The following is a 20180-nucleotide window of genomic DNA, read 5'->3' on the forward strand; positions in this document are numbered from 1 at the left end:
CCCATGGTGGAGGTCGGGTTATGATATGGCCAGGCATAAGCTACAGACAACGAACACAATTACACTTTAGCGATGGCAATTTGAATGCACTGAGATACCGTGATGAGATCCTGAGGCCCATGTTTCATCCTCATAATGCATGGCCCCATGTCGCAAGGATCTGTACACAATTCCTGGAAGCTAAAAATGTACCAGTTCTTCCATGGCCTGCATACTCACCAGACATGTCAACAATTGAGCATGTTTGGGATGCTCTGGATCGATGTGTACAACAGCGTGTTCCAGTTACCGCCAATATCCAGCAACATCGCACAGCCATTGAAAAGGAGTGGGACAACATTCCACAGACCACAACATACAGCCTGATTAACTCTATGTGAACGAGATATGTCACGCTGCATGAGGCAAATGGTGGTCACACCAGATACTGACTGGTTTTCTGATCCACGATCCTACCTTTTTTTAAGGTATCTGTGTCCAACAGAGCCATAGATTAGGGCCTAATTTATTTATTTCAATTGACTGATTTCCTTATATGAACTGTAACTCGGTAAAATCTTTGAAATTGTTGCGTTTATATTTTTGCTCAGTATACATAACATATATTTTCCAACTGTCCTGTTATCTGGTTTTAATCTCCATTCTAGATTTCCCTTCCAGCCAATCAGAAACGAGTATTCAACAATGCTGTGGTATGAAGTTTGTTAACACCATCTGTTCTAATTTGCTCACAAAATAGTAATTCAAGAAGATCTAAATGTATACTCCCAAGAAACTGATTGAGATCAAATGATTGGCATGTAAACACTGTTTGGACATTTCACTAGTCAAACGTGAAGAATTATCATTCAGGATTGACAGTGATGATGCCATAGCCTATTCTGAAATTAGGTGTGCCTAACTGGTTGTTTGAGGGTATAAAAATGTATGTGTGGGCATAGGCAGACGTTTCAATTGGAAGATGCATGTTATGTGTATTCTATAATGATATTCAGTAGGCTACATCTGCCGATACAAACTTTGAGTGGGTGGAGGGTGCGGCAAAATGTTTTTATGTAGGCTGCACTTTCCCGTAAAATCCTCCTGTTTTCACGCATTTGGGTATTTTAAATGTGGTCACCCTAAACCCATTGGTTTCTGGACCAATCAGACGGCCCTGAATGTGTTCACATTTGGTGAAGGTTTGGGAGGTACTCAGATCCAGACTCTTGTGGAGAAGAAACTAACGTCTGTGGGCGTGGAGTAGCGTTTGGCCGGAGCAAGGAGGCTGGATAGCCAGGCAATACGTCAAGCACCACAAAGTGTTTATTTTTTATCTCTCTGTATATGTTTCTCTCTCCCTTCATCTTTCCCTCTCAGGGGCCATTCAAAATGGGATTAAATGCACACATGTTAGGTGGAAGTGGGCCCATTTATTTCAACAGGTTTTTGTCATCACTATCCCATATCAATATGAAAACATTGAATGTATTTGACAGCAGTTCTCTATCCTGCCACTTATCTTTTAATCAAATGTACTTCGGTCTGATTTTATCTTACATTATCTATGAATTATTCTCATGTCATGATGGTATGTCTATAGCCCATACAGTGTGTTGAATCCATGTGAAACGTGTGACTGATGTATTGTATGTACTGTTTGAGGAGGTTGACTGCTAGTGTAACAGGCTCAGACGGTCTTGAAGAGTCCAGACATGATGTAATCTGTGTGGTTTCCATCGATGAGGCCGTTGCCGTTGCTATGGATGAACCAGCAGGGGACGTTCTCTCCATTCTTCACATCCCAGCGGAAGTCCCTTTGCCAGCCCCTGCAGAAAAAAGCAGGGAAGAGAGACATTGATGAGATAAGTGTGTGTGTGTGTGTGTGTGTGTGTGTGTGTATATATATGTGTGTGTGAGAAGATATCACAGTACCTTGTCACTGTAAGCTCCTGCCCCTTCACTAGCATGGTGGCATCTGGTTTCTCTGGCTCCTCCCCTGGGCGCATGTCTCTCACCTCAAACTGCACCCCATGGTAAAACTGACCTGTATGGGGATAATACAATAATACATTTTTCCAAATATACTGCAGTAAAACTCCAGCCAGCAACGCAGATTTCATCTGGCCCTGCCAATGACAGGTTATCCTTTGGAGCCCCCTGGTGATACCTAGCAGGCCGTGGACGCTGGGGAAGAGGAGGTGGCTTTCCTACCTAGCAGGCAGTGGACGCTGGGGAAGAGGAGGTGGCTTTCCTACCTAGCAGGCCTTGGAGGATGGGGGAGAGGAGGTGGCTTTCCTACCTAGCAGGCCTTGGAAGCTGGGGGAGAGGAGGTGGCTTTCCTACCTAGCAGGCCTTGGAGGCTGGGGGAGAGGAGGTGGCTTTCCTACCTAGCAGGCCGTGGACGCTGGGGGAGAGGAGGTGGCTTTCCTACCTAGTAGGCCGTGGACGCTGGGGAAGAGGAGGTGGCTTTCCTACCTAGCAGGCCTTGGAGGCTGGGGGAGAGGAGGTGGCTTTCCTACCTAGCAGGCCATGGACGCTGGGGAAGAGGAGGTGGCTTTCCTACCTAGCAGGCAGTGGACGCTGGGGAAGAGGAGGTGGCTTTCCTACCTAGCAGGCCTTGGAGGCTGGGGGAGAGGAGGTGGCTTTCCTACCTAGCAGGCCGTGGACGCTGGGGGAGAGGAGGTGGCTTTCCTACCTAGCAGGCCGTGGACGCTGGGGAAGAGGAGGTGGCTTTCCTACCTAGCAGGCCTTGGAGGCTGGGGGAGAGGAGGTGGCTTTCCTACCTAGCAGGCCATGGACGCTGGGGAAGAGGAGGTGGCTTTCCTACCTAGCAGGCAGTGGATGCTGGGGAAGAGGAGGTGGCTTTCCTACCTAGCAGGCCTTGGAGGCTGGGGGAGAGGAGGTGGCTTTCCTACCTAGCAGGCCGTGGACGCTGGGGGAGAGGAGGTGGCTTTCCTACCTAGCAGGCCGTGGACGCTGGGGAAGAGGAGGTGGCTTTCCTACCTAGCAGGCCATGGACGCTGGGGGAGAGGAGGTGGCTTTCCTACCTAGCAGGCCATGGACGCTGGGGGAGAGGAGGTGGCTTTCCTACCTAGCAGGCCATGGACGCTGGGGGAGAGGAGGTGGCTTTCCTACCTAGCAGGCCGTGGACGCTGGGGGAGAGGAGGTGGCTTTCCTACCTAGCAGGCCATGGACGCTGGGGGAGAGGAGGTGGCTTTCCTACCTAGCAGGCCATGGACGCTGGGGGAGAGGAGGTGGCTTTCCTACCTAGCAGGCCATGGACGCTGGGGGAGAGGAGGTGGCTTTCCTACCTAGCAGGCCATGGACGCTGGGGGAAAGGAGGTGGCTTTCCTACCTAGCAGGCCGTGGACGCTGGGGGAGAGGAGGTGGCTGTCCAGGGTATAGAAGCCCAGATAGTCCTGGTGGTAGGGGTGCTGTTTCCACACTTTGTGTAGGATGACCACAAACCGGACCGAGTCCCTGAGGGTGACAGTCAAGCTGCGGTCTTTGGTCACCTGCAGGTCTAAACTGTAGGAGGGGAGAGAGATGGAGGTAGTTTAACCAGGAGGACAGGGAGATGGGATGAAACATCAGATTCCCTTACAACCTTCTGTGGTAGTAGGAGTAGCAAGGGAGGTTGCATTAAATCCAGAAACTCTGGTCTCTCTATATACAGTGTATAAATAGGAGTTATATAGAAGCCAGAACAGTAAAATGGGAATAGGTGGGTCGTTCCAAAAATTTGCACATGTTCAACTTCATAAAACAACACTTTTTCCCATGTCAAGAGGGAATAAAAAATGACTATACTACCAAATAAAGTAACAGGGTTGACAAATTCTTAAATCAGCCATAAATCAACTTGTGAAGGGGGAATGGAAGCTTGTTGCATGCAACGGGGAGTGGCAATTGAATGCAAGCTTCACAATTTATTTTATTGTTAAAACATTTGTAGCCTGTCTATCTATGGGTAGCAGGGTTGATGGGTTATGCTCGACCTGCTCAGTTTTCCACCACAAAATGGCCAAAAAGAGTACAACCAGATCACCTGACTTTGCACTATGATTTGACTGTTAGATGTTAAATATTTATTTGGAAAAAAATATTTATAAAGGAATAGTTTCACCATATTAAACTGAGAGTTCAGTTCACATAACAGGGTTGACCTTAAAATGAGGGACAGATGTAAATGAATCACTAAACACATGAAATAAATGATCATATTCAGAAATGACTTTGTCAATGCAACAAAATAACTAGGCCTTTGCAATGATGAAATGTTGGGGTTACGTGGGTTAAAATCTTCCCTAGAAGTAGTGGGGGCACGGAGGGACATGTCATAATGCAGAATTTTACCACTTTAGCAAGTCTTTCTTCATATTAAAAACAGATTTATTGAATTCTCTATGTCGTCTATATTCAAGGCCAATTAATTTAATATAACAGGCTTTTCAAATTCAATATTGGTGCAGAATTTATACTTTCTACTCAAATGGACGCAAAAGGCACTCTTCTTGGAACGACCCAGGTAAGTGTGGACTTACTTGGCTCCCTTGAGAGAGGCGGTGTCGGACCAGAGGAGTTTGGCCTGCTTGCCATCCTGGGACACAGTGATGTCATGAGTGGTCACCTCTAGTCTCACCCCCAGCCCCTGGTGAACAATGCCAAAGCGACCAAAGTAGGCGTTCACTTTGCCATCAGGGGCCACCTTCTTGTCCCCAATGGTCTGGCCGTTGACCAAAATACCTGCAAGACAAATTGAGGCAAGCTGTTGGTGTTATGTTTGAATGGTTCATAGTGTAGTTTTGATATTTGTTATCTATTTTATGAAACAAGTGTCATGGTTTGGTTTCATGCCTTGTAACATTCAAAGACACATTACTGTCAAAGGTTGGTCAATTTCAAATAATGAATCATTTCTACAGCTATAACTACTTTAATAAAGTGTAATTTCTGTAGTCATTGAGTGGTTAATATTTACCTGCCAGCTGGTCTCTCACTAGGTTGAAGATGGTACCAGGCCTATCGTCTATGTTGAAGCACAGTGCATCCTCCTGCTCTGGCAACTCAATCATGAAATGAGGGTCTCCATCCACTGCAGAGTCAACAACAGATTGTTCCAGTTGTAAAATTCGATTTGGTTGAGGCGAAGCCCATTCAAACTTTTGGATCCCTCTCTGTAGTCCTAATGTGGCATGACAGCATGGTGGACATTGCAAATACTAAATACGGATCAGTTAGTCTTGAAGACACTGTTGTTTTTTTCCTTTATTTTGGCAGTTAACTATATATCCATTTGTTTTAAATAGTATGTTTACTGTTTTGTTTTTTGGTTAAAAGAAGCACAGAAAAGAATACTAAATATAAATATGCAAGTACTGCAGCCTGTGAAAGCAACTTATTTTTGAGACAGTGGCACCAGATAGAAAATCCCGAAGTAACCCAGGTCTGACACAAGGTCACTCTGAATGAAGGGGGACTCACCAAAGTATGTGGGACTGCTCGGCATCCTATAGGAGTTGCTCACCATCTGGGGTACAAAAGGACCTGAAAATCACACCAAACATGTCAGATGGCAAGTAAAGTTCACATACAAAGTGGTCAAATGTATTTTGTAGATTTCCTCTGAACATAACAAGGTGTATATTACCATCCAATACTGTTAGTTTCTAACCACAAATAATTTGGTATCAGCTTGCCATGTCATAAATTCAGGTGATCCAGTATAATGACTTAGAAATCCATTCAGATGAAAAATCCAGTCCTGTCCATTCATGGCATATTCTTACCCAATCTCTGGGCTTTCTGCCTTTCATCTGTCAAACAGCAGGAGGAAAAAACTGTCAGAAACACACCTTTGACAATCCATACATGGATTTCTATAACCACTAAGATAAACATGTCAGATAAGACACGCTAGATGTACTGGTTGTCTCCCCCTCTCCCCTCCCATCCCACTTGGTCTCATACCCTCGGTCAGCTTGTCGGCAATGAGGGGTTCCTCTTGCTCCTCTTCAGTCTTAGGTTTGGTGACCACCATGGAGGTAAGAGGGGTGACGAAGCTGTACTGCAGGGACATCTCCAGAGCCTGGGCAGTGGCATTCCCCTTCTCCTCCGCAGTTCCAGTCTCTCTGACAGAAAACCATAGGATGAATGTTGTTCTTGCATTAGGTTTGGGTTAGAGGTTAGGTTTGGTTTAACTTGGGTTAGGTTTGGTTTAACTTACACTGTTGGGCAGAAAATAATGGAATATTTACAAATGTAGTTACTTTAATATAACCATCTCCATTCATTAGATCCCAACTCTAAGATCTCAACCACCAATGTGTCTTAGGCATTTGGATTATTCTAAGCCACCATTTTGTTCAGGAGTTTTCACCAGACATCAGTAATAGCAGTTAACTGATCACACTGACTTCAGGCTCAACAGTTGTTGGATGGTGAGGTAGGCCCAAAGACGCTCAGTGAAGTCCCCAAAGATGTACTCCTGCTCAGGGTACAGTATGTCCCACTCCTGGGCACTAGCCTGGCCTTTGACAATAAAGTCCTCCTCAGGCTAAAAAGAGTGTGAGGGAGTGAGAAAGAGAAAGATGGTATTAGATACATAGAGGATTGAGAGACAAGCATTAGTTGGGTTAAGCATTGTACTGTACTGAACATCATAATGAGTGCACAATGCCCTTCAGGTGCAAAGACTGATGAAGATCTGTCTTTCTAAGCTCAGTATCAGGGTGGCATGTTGTGTTGTGCCTGTCTGTTCCTCACCCCCTTTGCAAACACCTCCACCAGGAAGTTATCCAAGCTATTATCAGTGAGCCGGCCAGCTACCACGATCTCTGAGCCGTTAAACAGCTGCTTGTAGTGGCTGTTGGTCAGAGAGTTCACCAGGTTGTCAGGGTAATGCAGGTCCACCTCGGAGAGGAGGGGGCTGGCTACTTCCTTATAGAAACCCTAGGACACAAAGACACACATTACCTAATCATTTATCTTAAATTATTTTCTACAGTGCATTATCACTAATGCCAATATGCAGTATCTATGTATGACCTACCAATGACCTGTATAGTTTCACCCATCCTGTGATGCTCCCTATCAGTGATATAGTCAAACCAGAAAACCACTGAAAAGTGACTATTGTGAGATTTGGGACACAGCCCTGGTCCAAACCTGAAGCTGGACAGTGGCGTCAGAGCCCTCGTAGATCCTCCGGGCCAGTCCCTGGTTCTGTCTAGACATCACATCCAGAAAGGAGTAGTCCACATCATTCCCAAAGCCCAGACAGAACAGAGACATGTTCCCACCCATAGCATCATGGACATTCTTCTGAATCTGTGGTGTAGAAGACACTCCTGTACACAAACACACATGGCTGGACCAGTAAACAAATGTCCTTACTGGCTTGATCTAATATAAAATAATACATCAGATGGCTACTTCAATGTTAAAATGGCAACCCAACCAAATAAGGGAGATCAGAAAGGAAGGAAACCTGATAGCACCTGAGTTTGGCATTCCATCTGTCAGTAAGATAATCATAGACACACTCCTCTCGGTGGACTTCTTGGCTTGTTTGTCTTTCATCATTATGTCCACAGCTTTCATCAGAGCACCATTTATATCAGTGTCTAAAGGAGAACAGGACAGAAAATCCATCCAGGTGTTTAAAAAATAAACATTAGATATAATAATTTTGTAAGTTCCCTCATAAATGCACCTCACTCAGTTTTAGCATACAGCTTGCCCAAGTGTTGTACTGCCATAGTTTCACTACTATACTCAGGGCGTCAAAGACGTGGATTTCGATAAAGGCAGCCCCCCGCACCTCTCTGATTCAGAGGGGTTGGGTTAAATGCGGAAGACACATTTCAGTTGAATGCATTCAGTTGTACAACTGACTGGCTGAAAAAAATGAATGATGACACAAACCTCATAAATGATTTCTCCCATTATGTGTCACTACATTCCCATTAGATACATATGACTCACATCCACTCTGCTGTATTGTTTGGACAAATCCTTTGGCTTCAGACACATTTTCCGTGGTGGCCTTGGTCAAAGATCCCTTCCATGTTGAGATAACGTGGTCAAATGTGACAATTCCAAAGTAGTCGTCCTCATGCAGGTCATTCAGGATAGTCAGCATAGCTTCCCTTGTCTATGAGAGATCACAGGCTCTCAGGTCAATCTGAACATCAACTACTATTACAGCTCTCTCTCTCTCAACCTCTTGCTCAACCTCTCGCTCTCATATTTTCTCTCTCCCCAGCTCTTTCTTTCAGACACACTATTACCCTCCGTTCTTACCTGATGCATTTTGTTTCCAGCCATTGACCCACTCCTGTCAATGACGAACACTACATTCTTTGGAACTCTGGGTAAGTCCGGAGGAGCAAAGAAGTGCACAAAGTACCCATTCACTATCTGAAAAAGACATGCTGAACATCATTAAGACATGAACACCGTGAATTGATGGAATTGACCCCAATACTGATCCTGTATCATATTCAACACAGCTGACCTGGATGTCACCAAGGGTCTCAGCTCGGTTCACGTCATATTTGATCAAGAAATCCCCGTCAATCAGGGTGCCGTCACAACCTGGGCACTTTCTCTGCTGGTCCATTGTTGGGCAGAATGAGATGTGTGCCTGAGGGAGGGAAACACAATTTAATACAATTAAACACAAAACAACACATTTCAACACAGCATAATTGTATTTATCTCTTTGGGAGATATGCTCCATATGCATTTGTTCCATAGAACAGAACTGCATTATACCTTTTTGTCAGTGACTGTTTTCTCCACCAGAGGGAGAAGCTCGTTGGAGATGAAGGTTCCATAGGCATCCAGGAAGGCAATGCCCTGGGGTTCATAGATATCTGCCACAATCTGTCAGAGACATGGACTGGATTGATGAGACACAGGACTGAGGAGTCAAGATGATGACAAAAGTGCTGTTTTGGGGTATAGGGTGTAAACATCTATAGACCTCAAAGTGCTGGACCAGCTGCTTGGGTTTGACCCGGGTCATGATCTCATACTGGCCCAGTTTACGCTGAAGCAACTCCTCGTATGTCAGAATGAAGGTGACGTTACTATTGGCTGCGATGTTCACAGACACTGAAAACTTCTCCATCTTCCTCCCTGATGCCCTAGAGTACACAGAGAAACACAGGTACAGTATGAGGACAATCACATTTTAAACAAACACAGGCTGTGGTAAAAGAGTATAGAAGTGCTTGGTGTAATGGAAACATCATGTTTGTTCCCTCCTCATTGCCCTGGTCCACTCACTTGACCAGTCCTGCAGTCTGCCCTGTGGAAACAGCTTTCTCATACTGCTTCTTGGCTTTCTCCTTCTCCTTCACCTCACCCGTATACGTCTGACCCTGTATCTCCCTGAGATACAAAAACAGTTATTCAAACAAACACACATATGCATTCACACACACACACACACTTATACATATGCCATGATTGCTGACTGACATGCTGAAGTTGGTGATGAAAGCGGTCTTGGGCAGATCCACCTCAAAGAACACTTCCTGAGAGGAGTTGGCCTTGTTCAGAGCACTGGAGGTTATGACCGTGTGAGCGAAACGAGACGCCACCTTACAGGCCACCTTTACACTGTACACCTCCACCTGAGAGAGGGAGAGATGGAGGAAAAGAGAGAGGCAGAGAGGAAGGAAGAGAAAGCGGGATAGAGATACATGTACATACATAGGAAAAAAGAGAGAGAAACAGCAACAGAAGTGTTTTGAAATGTGTGTTTGTGTGAGTAATGATTGTCCAATATACCTGCAAAAAGCTCACACATTTTCTCAAAACATATTTTCCGGATACAGCTCAATAGTGTGGAGTAGGCTGCATTGACTACAGGATTACTTCAAAAACAAATGATTACAGCTGTACTCTTGTGAAAGAGTACATCTGGTTCAGTGGTTCCATTTAAAAAGTCCATGAAGGCATGGATTCCTAATGATGGAGATGGCGATAGCTTGTCATTATCCTCACAAAGATAATATAAATATAGTGTATTTCCTTACCTCCATATTATCTGTACTTCTTTTCTGTAAAAAATGTATAGATTCAAACACAGTATTATTAATTACATTTTTTACAGAGTACGGTATTTAGTACTTGAACATGTTTTACTTTTCAAGTGGCGGAAATCAATACTGTTATCTATACTCAAAAGGTTAGAGTGTTTTTTCTCTGGGGAAAATGCAAATTCACCACAGGGAGGGTGTTCAAGAGAAGAAGTCTGACGGATTCTGTGACAGACTCCTGTTTTCATTTGTGTCTGACAGTACAGTTTGTATCAATGCTGAACTACCACAGTACCTTTAGTAGCCTTGTAGCACCATCAGAGCCCTGCGATACAAATCACAGGAGACGTTTAATTTTAGTATCGGAATGTCATCCAAACTAATTTAAAATTCACAGTCAAATTCATTGTAATCCATATACATAGATATTAGCATGACTATAAATCAATTAATGTACACACACACACACACACACACACACACACACACACACACACAGAGCAAAAGTAGAACAGAGACGATTCAAAGTAGATACGGTGGATATATATAGAAAATCTAGAGTAACACTAGATTATAGCAGGAGTGGCCAGATGTGGTCACAGGAGAGTAGATACTATAGTAACCATGGAGAGTCACCTGTGGTGTGGAGTCTTCTCGTGAGATGACCAGAGCTCCATGCGACAGAGCCGGGACAAAGACAACGCCCCAGAGCAGCAGCACAGTCCACACTCCAGACATGACCAAGATGCAGCTAAACACTGACTTCACTGCTTAGAAAACGACAACCCTTTCCTACCCTACTGCTCAACTCACAGGAGTGACAGACTACGCGTCTGCTTTATACTGGATTAACAACCAGCAGACCCAACCCATTTTTTACTTTTCAAGTGGCGGAAATCGATATTGTTGTCAATACTCAAACACAGAGTTGGGTAACAGTGGCCGAACAAATTTCTCAAATATTTACTCAATCATGTCCTCAAAGGTTAGACAGCTATTCTGGGAAAAAAGTTAATTTCAAAATATTAATCAGATATCAAATCAGATTCACCACAGGGAGGGTGTTCAAGAGAAGAAGTCTGACAGATTCTGTCACAGATTCCTGTTATGATTTGTGTCTGACAACACAGTTTGGGTCAATGCTGAACTTCCACAGAACCTTTAGTAGCCTTGGAGCACCATCAGAGCACTGCGATACGAAGCACAGGAGATAAGTTACATTTTAGGATCAGAATGTCATCTAAACTAATTTAAAATTCCCAGTCAAATTCATTGTAATGCATATACAGTTGAAGTCAGAAGTTTATATACACCTTAGCCAAATACATTTAAACTCAGTTTTTCACAATTCCTGACATTTAATCTGAGTAAATATTTCCTGTTTTAGGTCAGTTAGGATCACCACTTTATTTTAAGAATGTGAAATATCAGAATAATAGTAGAGAGAATTATTTATTTCAGCATTTATTTCTTTCATCACATTCCCAGTGGGTCAGAAGTTTACATACACTCAATTAGTATTTCGTAGCATTGCCTTTAAATTGTTTAACTTGGCTCAAACGTTTCAGGTAGCCTTCCACAAGCTTCCCACAATAAGTTAGGTGAATTTGGGCCCATTCCTCCTGACAGAGCAGGTGTAACTGAGTCAGGTTTGTAGGCCTCCTTGCTCGCACATGCTTTTTCAGTTCTGCCCACAAATGCTCTATAGGATTGAAGTCAGGGCTTTGTGATGGCCACTCCAATGCCTTGACTTTGTTGTCCTTAAGCCATTTTGCCACAACTTTGAAAGTATGCTTGGGGTCATTGTCCACTTGGAAGACCCATTTGCAACCAAGCTTTAACTACCTGACTGATGTCTTGAGATGTTGCTTCAATTTATCCACATAATTGTTCTTCCTCATGATGCCATCTATTTTGTGAAGTGCACCAGTCCCTCCTGCAGCAAAGCACCCCCAAAAATGATGCTGCCACCCCTGTGCTTCACAGTTCGGATGGTGTTCTTCGGCTTGCAAGCCTCCCCCTTTTTCCTCCAAACATAACGATGGTCATTACGGCCAAACAGTTCTATTTTTGTTTCATCAGACCAGAGGACATTTCTCCAAAAAGTACAATCTTTGTCCCCATGTGCAGTTGCAAACTGTAGTCTGGCTTTTTTCTGGCTGTTTTGGAGAAATGGCATCTTCCTTGCTGAGCGGTCTTTCAGGTTATGTCGATATAGGACTCGTTTTACTGTGGATATAGATAATTGTGTACCTGTTTCCTCCAGCATCTTCACAAGGTCCTTTGCTGTTGTTCTGGGATTGATTTGCACTTTTCGCACCAAATTACGTTCATCTCTAAGAGACAGAACACGTCTCCGACCTGAGTGGTATGACGGCTACGTGGTCCCATGGTGTTTATACTTGCGTACTATTGTTTATACCGATGAATGTGGTACCTTCATGCGTTTGGAAATTGCTCCCAAGGATGAACCAGACCTGTGGAGGTCTACAATTGTTTTTCTGAGGTCTTGGCTGATTTCTTTTGATTTTCCCATGATGTCAAGCAAAGAGGCACTGAGTTTGAAGGTAAGCCTTGAAATACATCCACAGGTACACCTCCAATTGACTCAAATGATGTCAATTAACCCATCAGAAGCTTCTAAAGCCATGACATCATTTTCTGGAATTTTCCAAGCTGTTTAAAAGCACAGTCAACTTAGTGTAAACTTCTGACCCACTGGAATTCTGATACAGTGAGTTACAAGTGAAATAATCTGTCTAAACAATTGTTGGAAAAAATGGCATGTCATGCACAAAGTAGATGTCCTAATTGACTTGCCAAAACTATAGTTTGTTAACAAGAAATTTGTGGAGGGGTTGAAAAACTAGTTTTAATGACTCCAACCTAAGTGTATGTAAACTTCCAACTTCAACTGTAAGTAAATATCAGAGTTAGATATATTACCTCAAATAACTGGTGCCCCCGCACCAGTACCCCCCTGTATATAGTCTCGCTATTGTTATTTTACTGCTGCTCTTAAATTACATACATACATACATACATACATACATACATCTTTTTTGAAATATACATTAGAGTGTCTGGTTTGAGTAACAGACGCCTCACAAGTCCTCAACTGGCAGCTTCATTAAAATGTCCCTGCAAAACACCAGTCTCAACGTCAACAGTGAAGAGGCAACTCCGGGATGCTGGCCTTCTAGGCAGAGTTCCTCTGTCCAGTGTCTGTGTTCTTTTGCCAATCTTAATCTTTTTCTTTTTTTGGCCAGTCTGAGATATAGCTTTTCTTTGCAACTCTGCCTAGAAGGCCAGCATCCCGGAGTCGCTTCTTCACTGTTGACGTTGAGACTGGTGTTTTGCGGGGACTATATAATCTATTTCTCAAACTAGACACTCTAATGTACTTGTCCACTTGCTCAGTTGTGCACAGTTGTCCCACTCCTCTGTCCCACTCCGCTGTTCTGTGAAGGGAGTAGAACACAGTGTTGTATGAGATCTTCAGTTTCTTGGCAATTTCTCGCATGGAATAGCCTTCATTTCTCAGATCAAGAATAGACTGACGAGTTTCAGAAGAAAGTTATTTATTTCTGGCCATTTTGAGCCTGTAATCGAACCCGCAAATGCTGATGCTCCAGATACTCAACTAGTCCAAAGGCCAGTTTTGTTGCTTCTTTAATCAGAACAACAGTTTTCAACTGTGCTAACAATTTCAAAAGAGTTTTCTAATGATCAATTAGCCTTTGAAAATTATAAACTTGGATTAGCTAACAAAACATGCCATTGGAACACAGGAGTGATGGTTGCTGATAATGGGCCTCTGTACGCTTATGTAGATATTCCATTAACAAAATCTGCAGTTTCCAGCTACAATAGTCATTGATGGACAAAAATGTGCATTTCTTTAAAAAGCAAGGACATTTCAAAGTGACCCCAAACTTTTGAACGGTAGTGTACATGTAGGTAGAATTATTAAAGTGACTATGCATAGATAATACGCAGCAGCAGCGTAAGGGGGGGGGGGGGGGGGCAATGCAAATAGTCTGGGTAGCCATTTGATTAGATGTTCAGGAGTCTTATGGCTTAGGGGTAGAAGCTGTTTAGAAGCCTCTTGAACCTAGACTTCATCTGCCTCACCTAAAGCCCATTCTTGTGGGAAGCTGCTATAGACCACCAAGTGCTAACAGTAGGTATCTGGATAATATGTGTGAAATGCTTGATAATGTATGTGATATCAACAGAGAAGTATATTTTCTGGGTGATTTAAATATTGACTGGATCTCATCAAGCTGCCCACTCAAGAAAAATCATCAAACTGTAACCAGTGCCTGCAACCTGGTTCAGGTTGTCAGTCAACCTACCAGGGTAGTTACAAACAGCACAGGAATGAAATCATCAACATGTATTGATCACATCTTTACAAATGCTGCAGAAATTTGCTTTAAAGCAGTATCCAAATCCATAGGACGTAGTGATCACAATATAATAGCCATATCTAGGAAAACCAAAGTTCCAAAGGCTGGGCTTAATGTAGTGTATAAGAGGTCATACAAGAAGTTTTGTTGTGATTCATATGTTGATGATATAAATAATATTTGCTGGTCTGTGGTGTGTAATGAGGAGCAACCAGACACTGTACTTAACACATTTATGAAATTGATTGTTCCAGTTACAAATAAGCATGCACCCATTAAGTATTCGTAGATCGTCAATGAAAATAAGAATGTGTTCTTAGTAAAATAAAATAAAAATGGCAGGGTTTGCCGGTCCTAGACCGTGCAAACAAAACACCGGCTTCTCGAGCAGTATCACTTAAATATAGCCCAGTAATAGAATAAGGGGCTTGTGAGAATCTCTAGTAATTTAACAAATTTTTTAAGTTATTTTTGCGCATTTGATATTACCTATATTCGGACAGAAAGCGAGCAGGTACAGTATGAAAAGCTGCTGGTGCATGCAGGAGCGGGAGGAAGAAATCTGTCCGGCGTACCATGCTCAGAATCCTAATGATGTCTCAGATTTAATTCTTTTTTAACAGGTACAGTTTCGTTGCAAACAAGACACACTGATTTGGCATTGGAGAAATATGACAAGATAAACACATATCTCTACATTCTTAGCCTGTAATTTCGTAATTTGTGTGGTATTAAAAAAATATTCCGCTAATACGTAAAATTACGTAGAATTGCATGACATTTTTATTAAAGGCTATATTTTTGTTGGACCTGCAAATACAATGATAGACTCATGCAATGCTTTTAGTATAAAGATGATCTTTCCACCACAACCTTCTGGCCCAGAGCCATGTGCGCTATCAAAATTGCCAAATAGTGCTCATAAGACAAAGAACAGTTTCTGCACTGAACAAAAACTATAAACACTGAAATAAAAGATCCCAGAAATGTTCCATATGCACAAAAGAATTCTCACAATTTTTGTACACATGTTTAAATTCCTGTTAGTGAGCATTTCTCCTTTGCCAAGATAATCCATCCACCTGACAGCTGATTAAATAGCATGATCATTACACAGATGCACCTTGTGCTGGGGCCAATAAAAGGCCGCTCTAAAATGTGCGGTTTTGTCACACAACACAATGCCATATGTCTCAAGTTGAGGGAGTGTGCAATTGGCATGCTGACTGCAGGAATGTCCACCAAAGCTGTTGCCAGATAATTGAATGTTAATTTCTCTACCATTAGCCACCTCAAACGTCATTGGAGCTGATGTCAACATTGTGAACAGAGTGCCCCGTGGGGTATGGGCAGGCAAAAGCTATGGACAGCTAACACAATTGCATTTTATCGATAGCAATTTAAATGCACAGAGACACTGACAGATCCTGAGGCCCATTGTCGTACCATTCATCCGCCACCATCACCTCATGTTTCAGCATGATAATGCACATCCCCATGTCGCAAGGATCTGTACACAATTACTGGAAGCTGAAAATGTCCCAGTTCTTCATTGGCCTGCATACTCACCAGACATGTCACCCATTGAGTATGTTTGGGATGCTCTGGATCGACGTGTACGACAGTGTTCTGATAGCTGTACTTCTGTACAAAGTATCATATTGGCCTGTTGTCATCTAGTGTCCGATGAAGCTAAGCTGATTGCGCCAACTTTCGCTCATTCACTTAACATTGTGTGTTAGCATGCTAGCTATCGTTTCGTGACGGAATTTAGCTTCTTTGGTTTCTGGATGTATTTAGTTATTTTAAGTGTTCAGATATCTCTTGTGAGAGAGCTAAAGCATAGTTAAGCTATATGGACACAGATTGTGTGAATGTATATACCGTAATTTCCGGACTATTGAGCGCACCTGAATATAAGCCGCACCCACTAAATTTTTTAAAAATGATTATTTTTAACATAAGCTGCACATGTCTATAAGCCGCAGGTGCCTACCGGTACATTGAAACAAATGAACTTTACACAGGCTTTAACGAAACACGGCTTGTAACAAAAAATAAAAAATTAGCAGTAAGCTTTAGTTGTCTTTTTGCACTGAGTCAATTCCTCACGCTGCTGTTTCCAACGTCTTATCATTGACTCATTAAGACCAAGCTCCCGTGCAGCAGCTCTATTTCCTTTTCCAACAGCCAGATCAATCGCCTTCAACTTGAAAGCTGCATCATATGCATTTCTCCGTGTCTTTGCCATGATGAGGGTGACAAAATGACTACCGTAATCAGAATGATGGGAAGTTTGAGAGCGCTCGATTTAATCTAAACAGTAAACAAAAAAGTTGTTTGACCTTAACCCGTTCGGCAATTTCATTGGTCTAATGAAAGCTTCATGCATTGGTCTAATGAAAGCGGGAAAAATCCATATATTAGCCGCGTCATTGTTTAAGCCGCGAGGGAAAGCGTGGGAAAAAAGTTGCGGTTTATAGTCCAGAAATTACGGTAGTGACTTTTTCTCATGCATTTTCTCCTTTCTGTATCTGTTACAGTTTTACAAACAAAATATATTCTACTAAAGACTCTTAATGGTACCAATGCCTCCTGATTCTTTATTTGAAGAGTGAAAACTGTCTTGAGGGCAGAACAGACAGCAAGTCCCAGTTCCCGCAATTTTGCACATTCATTGAAGAGGAGTGGGACAACATTCCACAGGACACAATCAACAGCCGGAACAACTCTATGCTAAGGAGAGGTGTCCTGCTGCATGAGGCAAATGGTGGTCACACCAGTAACTGACTGGTTTTCTGATCCACGTCCCTACCTTCTTTTAAGGTATCTGTGACCAGCAGATGCATATCTGTATTCCAAGTCATGTGAAATCCATAGATTTGGGCCAAATTGATTTATTTTAATTGACTGATGTCCTTATATGAACTGTAACTCAGTAAACTCTTTGAAATTGTTTCATGTTGCGTTTATATTTTTGTTCAGTATAAAACGGCATATCTAAGGCTTTGGTTTGTTCAAGAAGTGAGGGTAAACAGTCAACATGTTATCTGCTATCCACTTTTAATTATTATTTTGGATATAGGGGAGAGTCCCTTTTTTTCAAGCGTTCAGGGAGGGTCAAATATATTTTGCTGAAGGGAGGGCAATTTCATTTCAGAGGTCATTTCATAACCCTTATTATAAATAACATTCACTCCCTTATTTTAACTTATAGACTGACAGATATGTGATATCTGCATATGTTTTGCAGCCCAGCTTACCTTCTTTACAATCTATCCATGTATATACCTCCTGTTTTTTCCTCCACATAATGTTTGTCCATACATCAGCACAAGGTAGCAGGCCTATTGGTGCCATAGTGGTGGTACCAGCTGCGGGGAGAGGTGCTGTCCTGTCATCTGAGGGAACCGAGGTAGCTGAGAACATGTTGGGATCGTTAGCTGGGGTGTTGGCATCGATAGCTGAGGTGGTGTGATCGGTAGTTGGCAGTGTTGCAGAGATCGGCCCTGGACCCGGGGACTGGGAGGGACCCGTCAAGGTCGTGGTGGGGGCTTTCAGGCCAGGCAGCCAGGCAGGCAGGCCAGGCAGCAGGCTGTTAGCCATCCTGCCAGCTTAGTGGAGTCTGCCATTAGCACAGTCAGCGTAGTCAGCTCAGCTTTTCCCATTGAGACCGTGTCTGTGCCTCGATCTAGGTTGGGCAAAATTAAAAATGGCGGTGTTCGCTTTAGTAATCTCACTAGTATAAAGACCTCCTCCATTCCTGCCATTATTGAAAGAGATTGTGATACTTCACATCTCAAAATTGGGTTACTTAATGTTAGATCCCTCACTTCCAAGGCAGTTATAGTCAATGAACTAATCACTGATCATAATCTTGATGTGATTGGCCTGACTGAAACATGGCTTAAGCCTGATGAATTTACTGTGTTAAATGAGGCCTCACCCCCTAGTTACACTAGTGACCATACCCCCCGTGCATCCGGCAAAGGCGGAGGTGTTGCTAACATCTACGATAGCAAATTTCAATTTACAAAAAAAAAAACAATGACGTTTTCGTCTTTTGAGCTTCTAGTCATGAAATCTATGCAGCCTACTCACTCACTTTTTATAGCTACTGTTTACAGGCCTCCTGGGCCATATGCAGTGTTCCTCACTGAGTTCCTATCGGATCTTGTAGTCATAGCAGATAATATTCAAATTTTTGGTGACTTTAACATTCACATGGAAAAGTCCACAGACCCACTCCCAAAGGCTTTCGGAGCCATCATCGACTCAGTGGGTTTTGTCCAACATGTCTCTGGACCTACTCACTGCCACAGTCATACTCTGGACCTAGTTTTGTCCCATGGAATAAATGTTGTGGACCTAAATGTTTTTCCTCATAATCCTGGATTATCGGACCACCATTTTATCGCGTTTACAATTGCAACAAATAATCTGCTCAGACCCCAACCAAGGAGCATTAAAAGTCGTGCTATAAATTCTCAGACAACCCAAAGATTCCTTGATGCCCTTCCAGACTCCCTCTGCCTACCCAAGGACGTCAGAGGACAAAAATCAGTTAACCACCTAACCGAGGAACTCAATTTAACCTTGCGCAATACCCTAGATGCAGTTGCACCCCTAAAAATTAAAAACATCTGTCATAAGAAACTAGCTCCCTGGTATACAGAAAATACACGAGCTCTGAAGCAAGCTTCCAGAAAATTGGAACGGAAATATCGCCACACCAAACTGGAAGTTTTCCGACTAGCTTGGAAAGACAGTACCGTGCAGTATCGAAGAGCCCTCACTGCTGCTCGATCATCCTATTTTTCCAACTTAATTGAGGAAAATAAGAACAATCCGAAATTTCTTTTTGATACTGTCGCAAAGCTAACTAAAAAGCAGCATTCGCAAATGGAGGACGGCTTTCACTTCAGCAGTAATTCATTTATGAACTTCTTTGAGGAAAAGATCATGATCATTAGAAAGCAAATTACGGACTCCTCTTTAAATCTGGGTATTCCTCCAAAGCTCCATTGTCCTGAGTCCGCACAACTCTGCCAGGACCCTGGCTCAAGGGAGATACTAAAGTGTTTTAGTACTATATCTCTTGACACAATGATGAAAATAATCATGGCCTCCAAACCCTCAAGCTGCATACTGGACCCTATTCCAACTAAACTACTGAAAGAGCTGCTTCCTGTGCTTGGCCCTCCTATGTTGAACATAATAAACGGCTCTCTATCCACCGGATGTGTACCAAGCTCACTAAAAGTGGCAGTAATAAAGCATCTCTTGAAAAAGCCGAATCTTGACCCAGAAATTATAAAAAAACTAATCGGCCTATATCGAATCTTCCATTCCTCTCAAAATTTTTTGAAAAAGCTGTTGCACAGCAACTCACTGCCTTCCTGAAGACAAACAATGTATACGAAACGCTTCAGTCTGGTTTTAGACCCCATCATAGCACTGAGACTGCACTTGTGAAGGTGGTAAATGACCTTTTAATGACGTCAGACCGAGGCTCTGCATCTGTCCTCGTGCTCCTAGATCTTAGTGCCGCTTTTGATACCATCGATCACCACATTCTTTTGGAGAGATTGGAAACCCAAATTGGTCTACATGGACAAGTTCTGGCCTGGTTTAGATCTTATCTGTCGGAAAGATATCAGTTTGTCTCTGTGAATGGTTTGTCCTCTGACAAATCAATTGTAAATTTCAGTGTTCCTCAAGGTTCCGTTTTAGG

The 20180-nt window shown here is 42.9% G+C and overlaps 1 protein-coding gene across 3 annotated transcripts; it reads right to left on the minus strand.

Moving 5' to 3' along the window:
* Positions 1–1392: 1392 nt before the first annotated feature.
* On the minus strand, positions 1393–11215 carry LOC115207639 (inter-alpha-trypsin inhibitor heavy chain H3-like). Of its 3 annotated transcripts, none has more exons than XM_029774932.1 (22): positions 10671–10853; positions 10330–10359; positions 10032–10055; positions 9472–9626; positions 9277–9381; positions 8972–9134; positions 8761–8871; positions 8501–8629; positions 8287–8403; positions 7969–8137; positions 7482–7607; positions 7150–7331; positions 6748–6933; positions 6399–6538; positions 5953–6113; positions 5772–5798; positions 5467–5529; positions 4964–5077; positions 4527–4728; positions 3338–3510; positions 1915–2026; positions 1393–1808 (listed from the first exon to the last, which is right to left on the minus strand). In XM_029774932.1, the coding sequence occupies exons 1-22, from the start codon at positions 10770–10772 to the stop codon at positions 1670–1672; spliced, it is 2730 nt and encodes a 909-aa protein (XP_029630792.1). In that variant the 5' UTR covers positions 10773–10853; the 3' UTR covers positions 1393–1669. The 3 variants fall into 3 exon arrangements, with proteins under 3 accessions (XP_029630792.1, XP_029630791.1, XP_029630793.1); XM_029774931.1 differs by having other exon boundaries at positions 4964–5167; XM_029774933.1 differs by lacking the exons at positions 10330–10359; positions 10671–10853 and adding an exon at positions 11194–11215 and having other exon boundaries at positions 4964–5167.
* Positions 11216–20180: the final 8965 nt, after the last annotated feature.

Source organism: Salmo trutta, chromosome 14 (genome assembly GCF_901001165.1).
Source record: "Salmo trutta chromosome 14, fSalTru1.1, whole genome shotgun sequence".
NCBI classification, from domain to species: Eukaryota; Metazoa; Chordata; class Actinopteri; order Salmoniformes; family Salmonidae; genus Salmo; species Salmo trutta.

Excerpts from the sequence above, each read along its gene's own strand:
- LOC115207639 (XM_029774931.1), bottom strand. The coding sequence starts at position 10,772 with ATGTCTGGAGTGTGGACTGTGCTGCTGCTCTGGGGCGTTGTCTTTGTC. Across the intron at positions 10,056-10,329 it reads GTGCTACAAGGCTACTAAAG|AAAAGAAGTACAGATAATAT; the intron begins GTACTGTGGTAG and ends CATTTTTTACAG. Across the intron at positions 9,382-9,471 it reads TTCATCACCAACTTCAGCAT|GGAGATACAGGGTCAGACGT; the intron begins GTCAGTCAGCAA and ends TTTGTATCTCAG.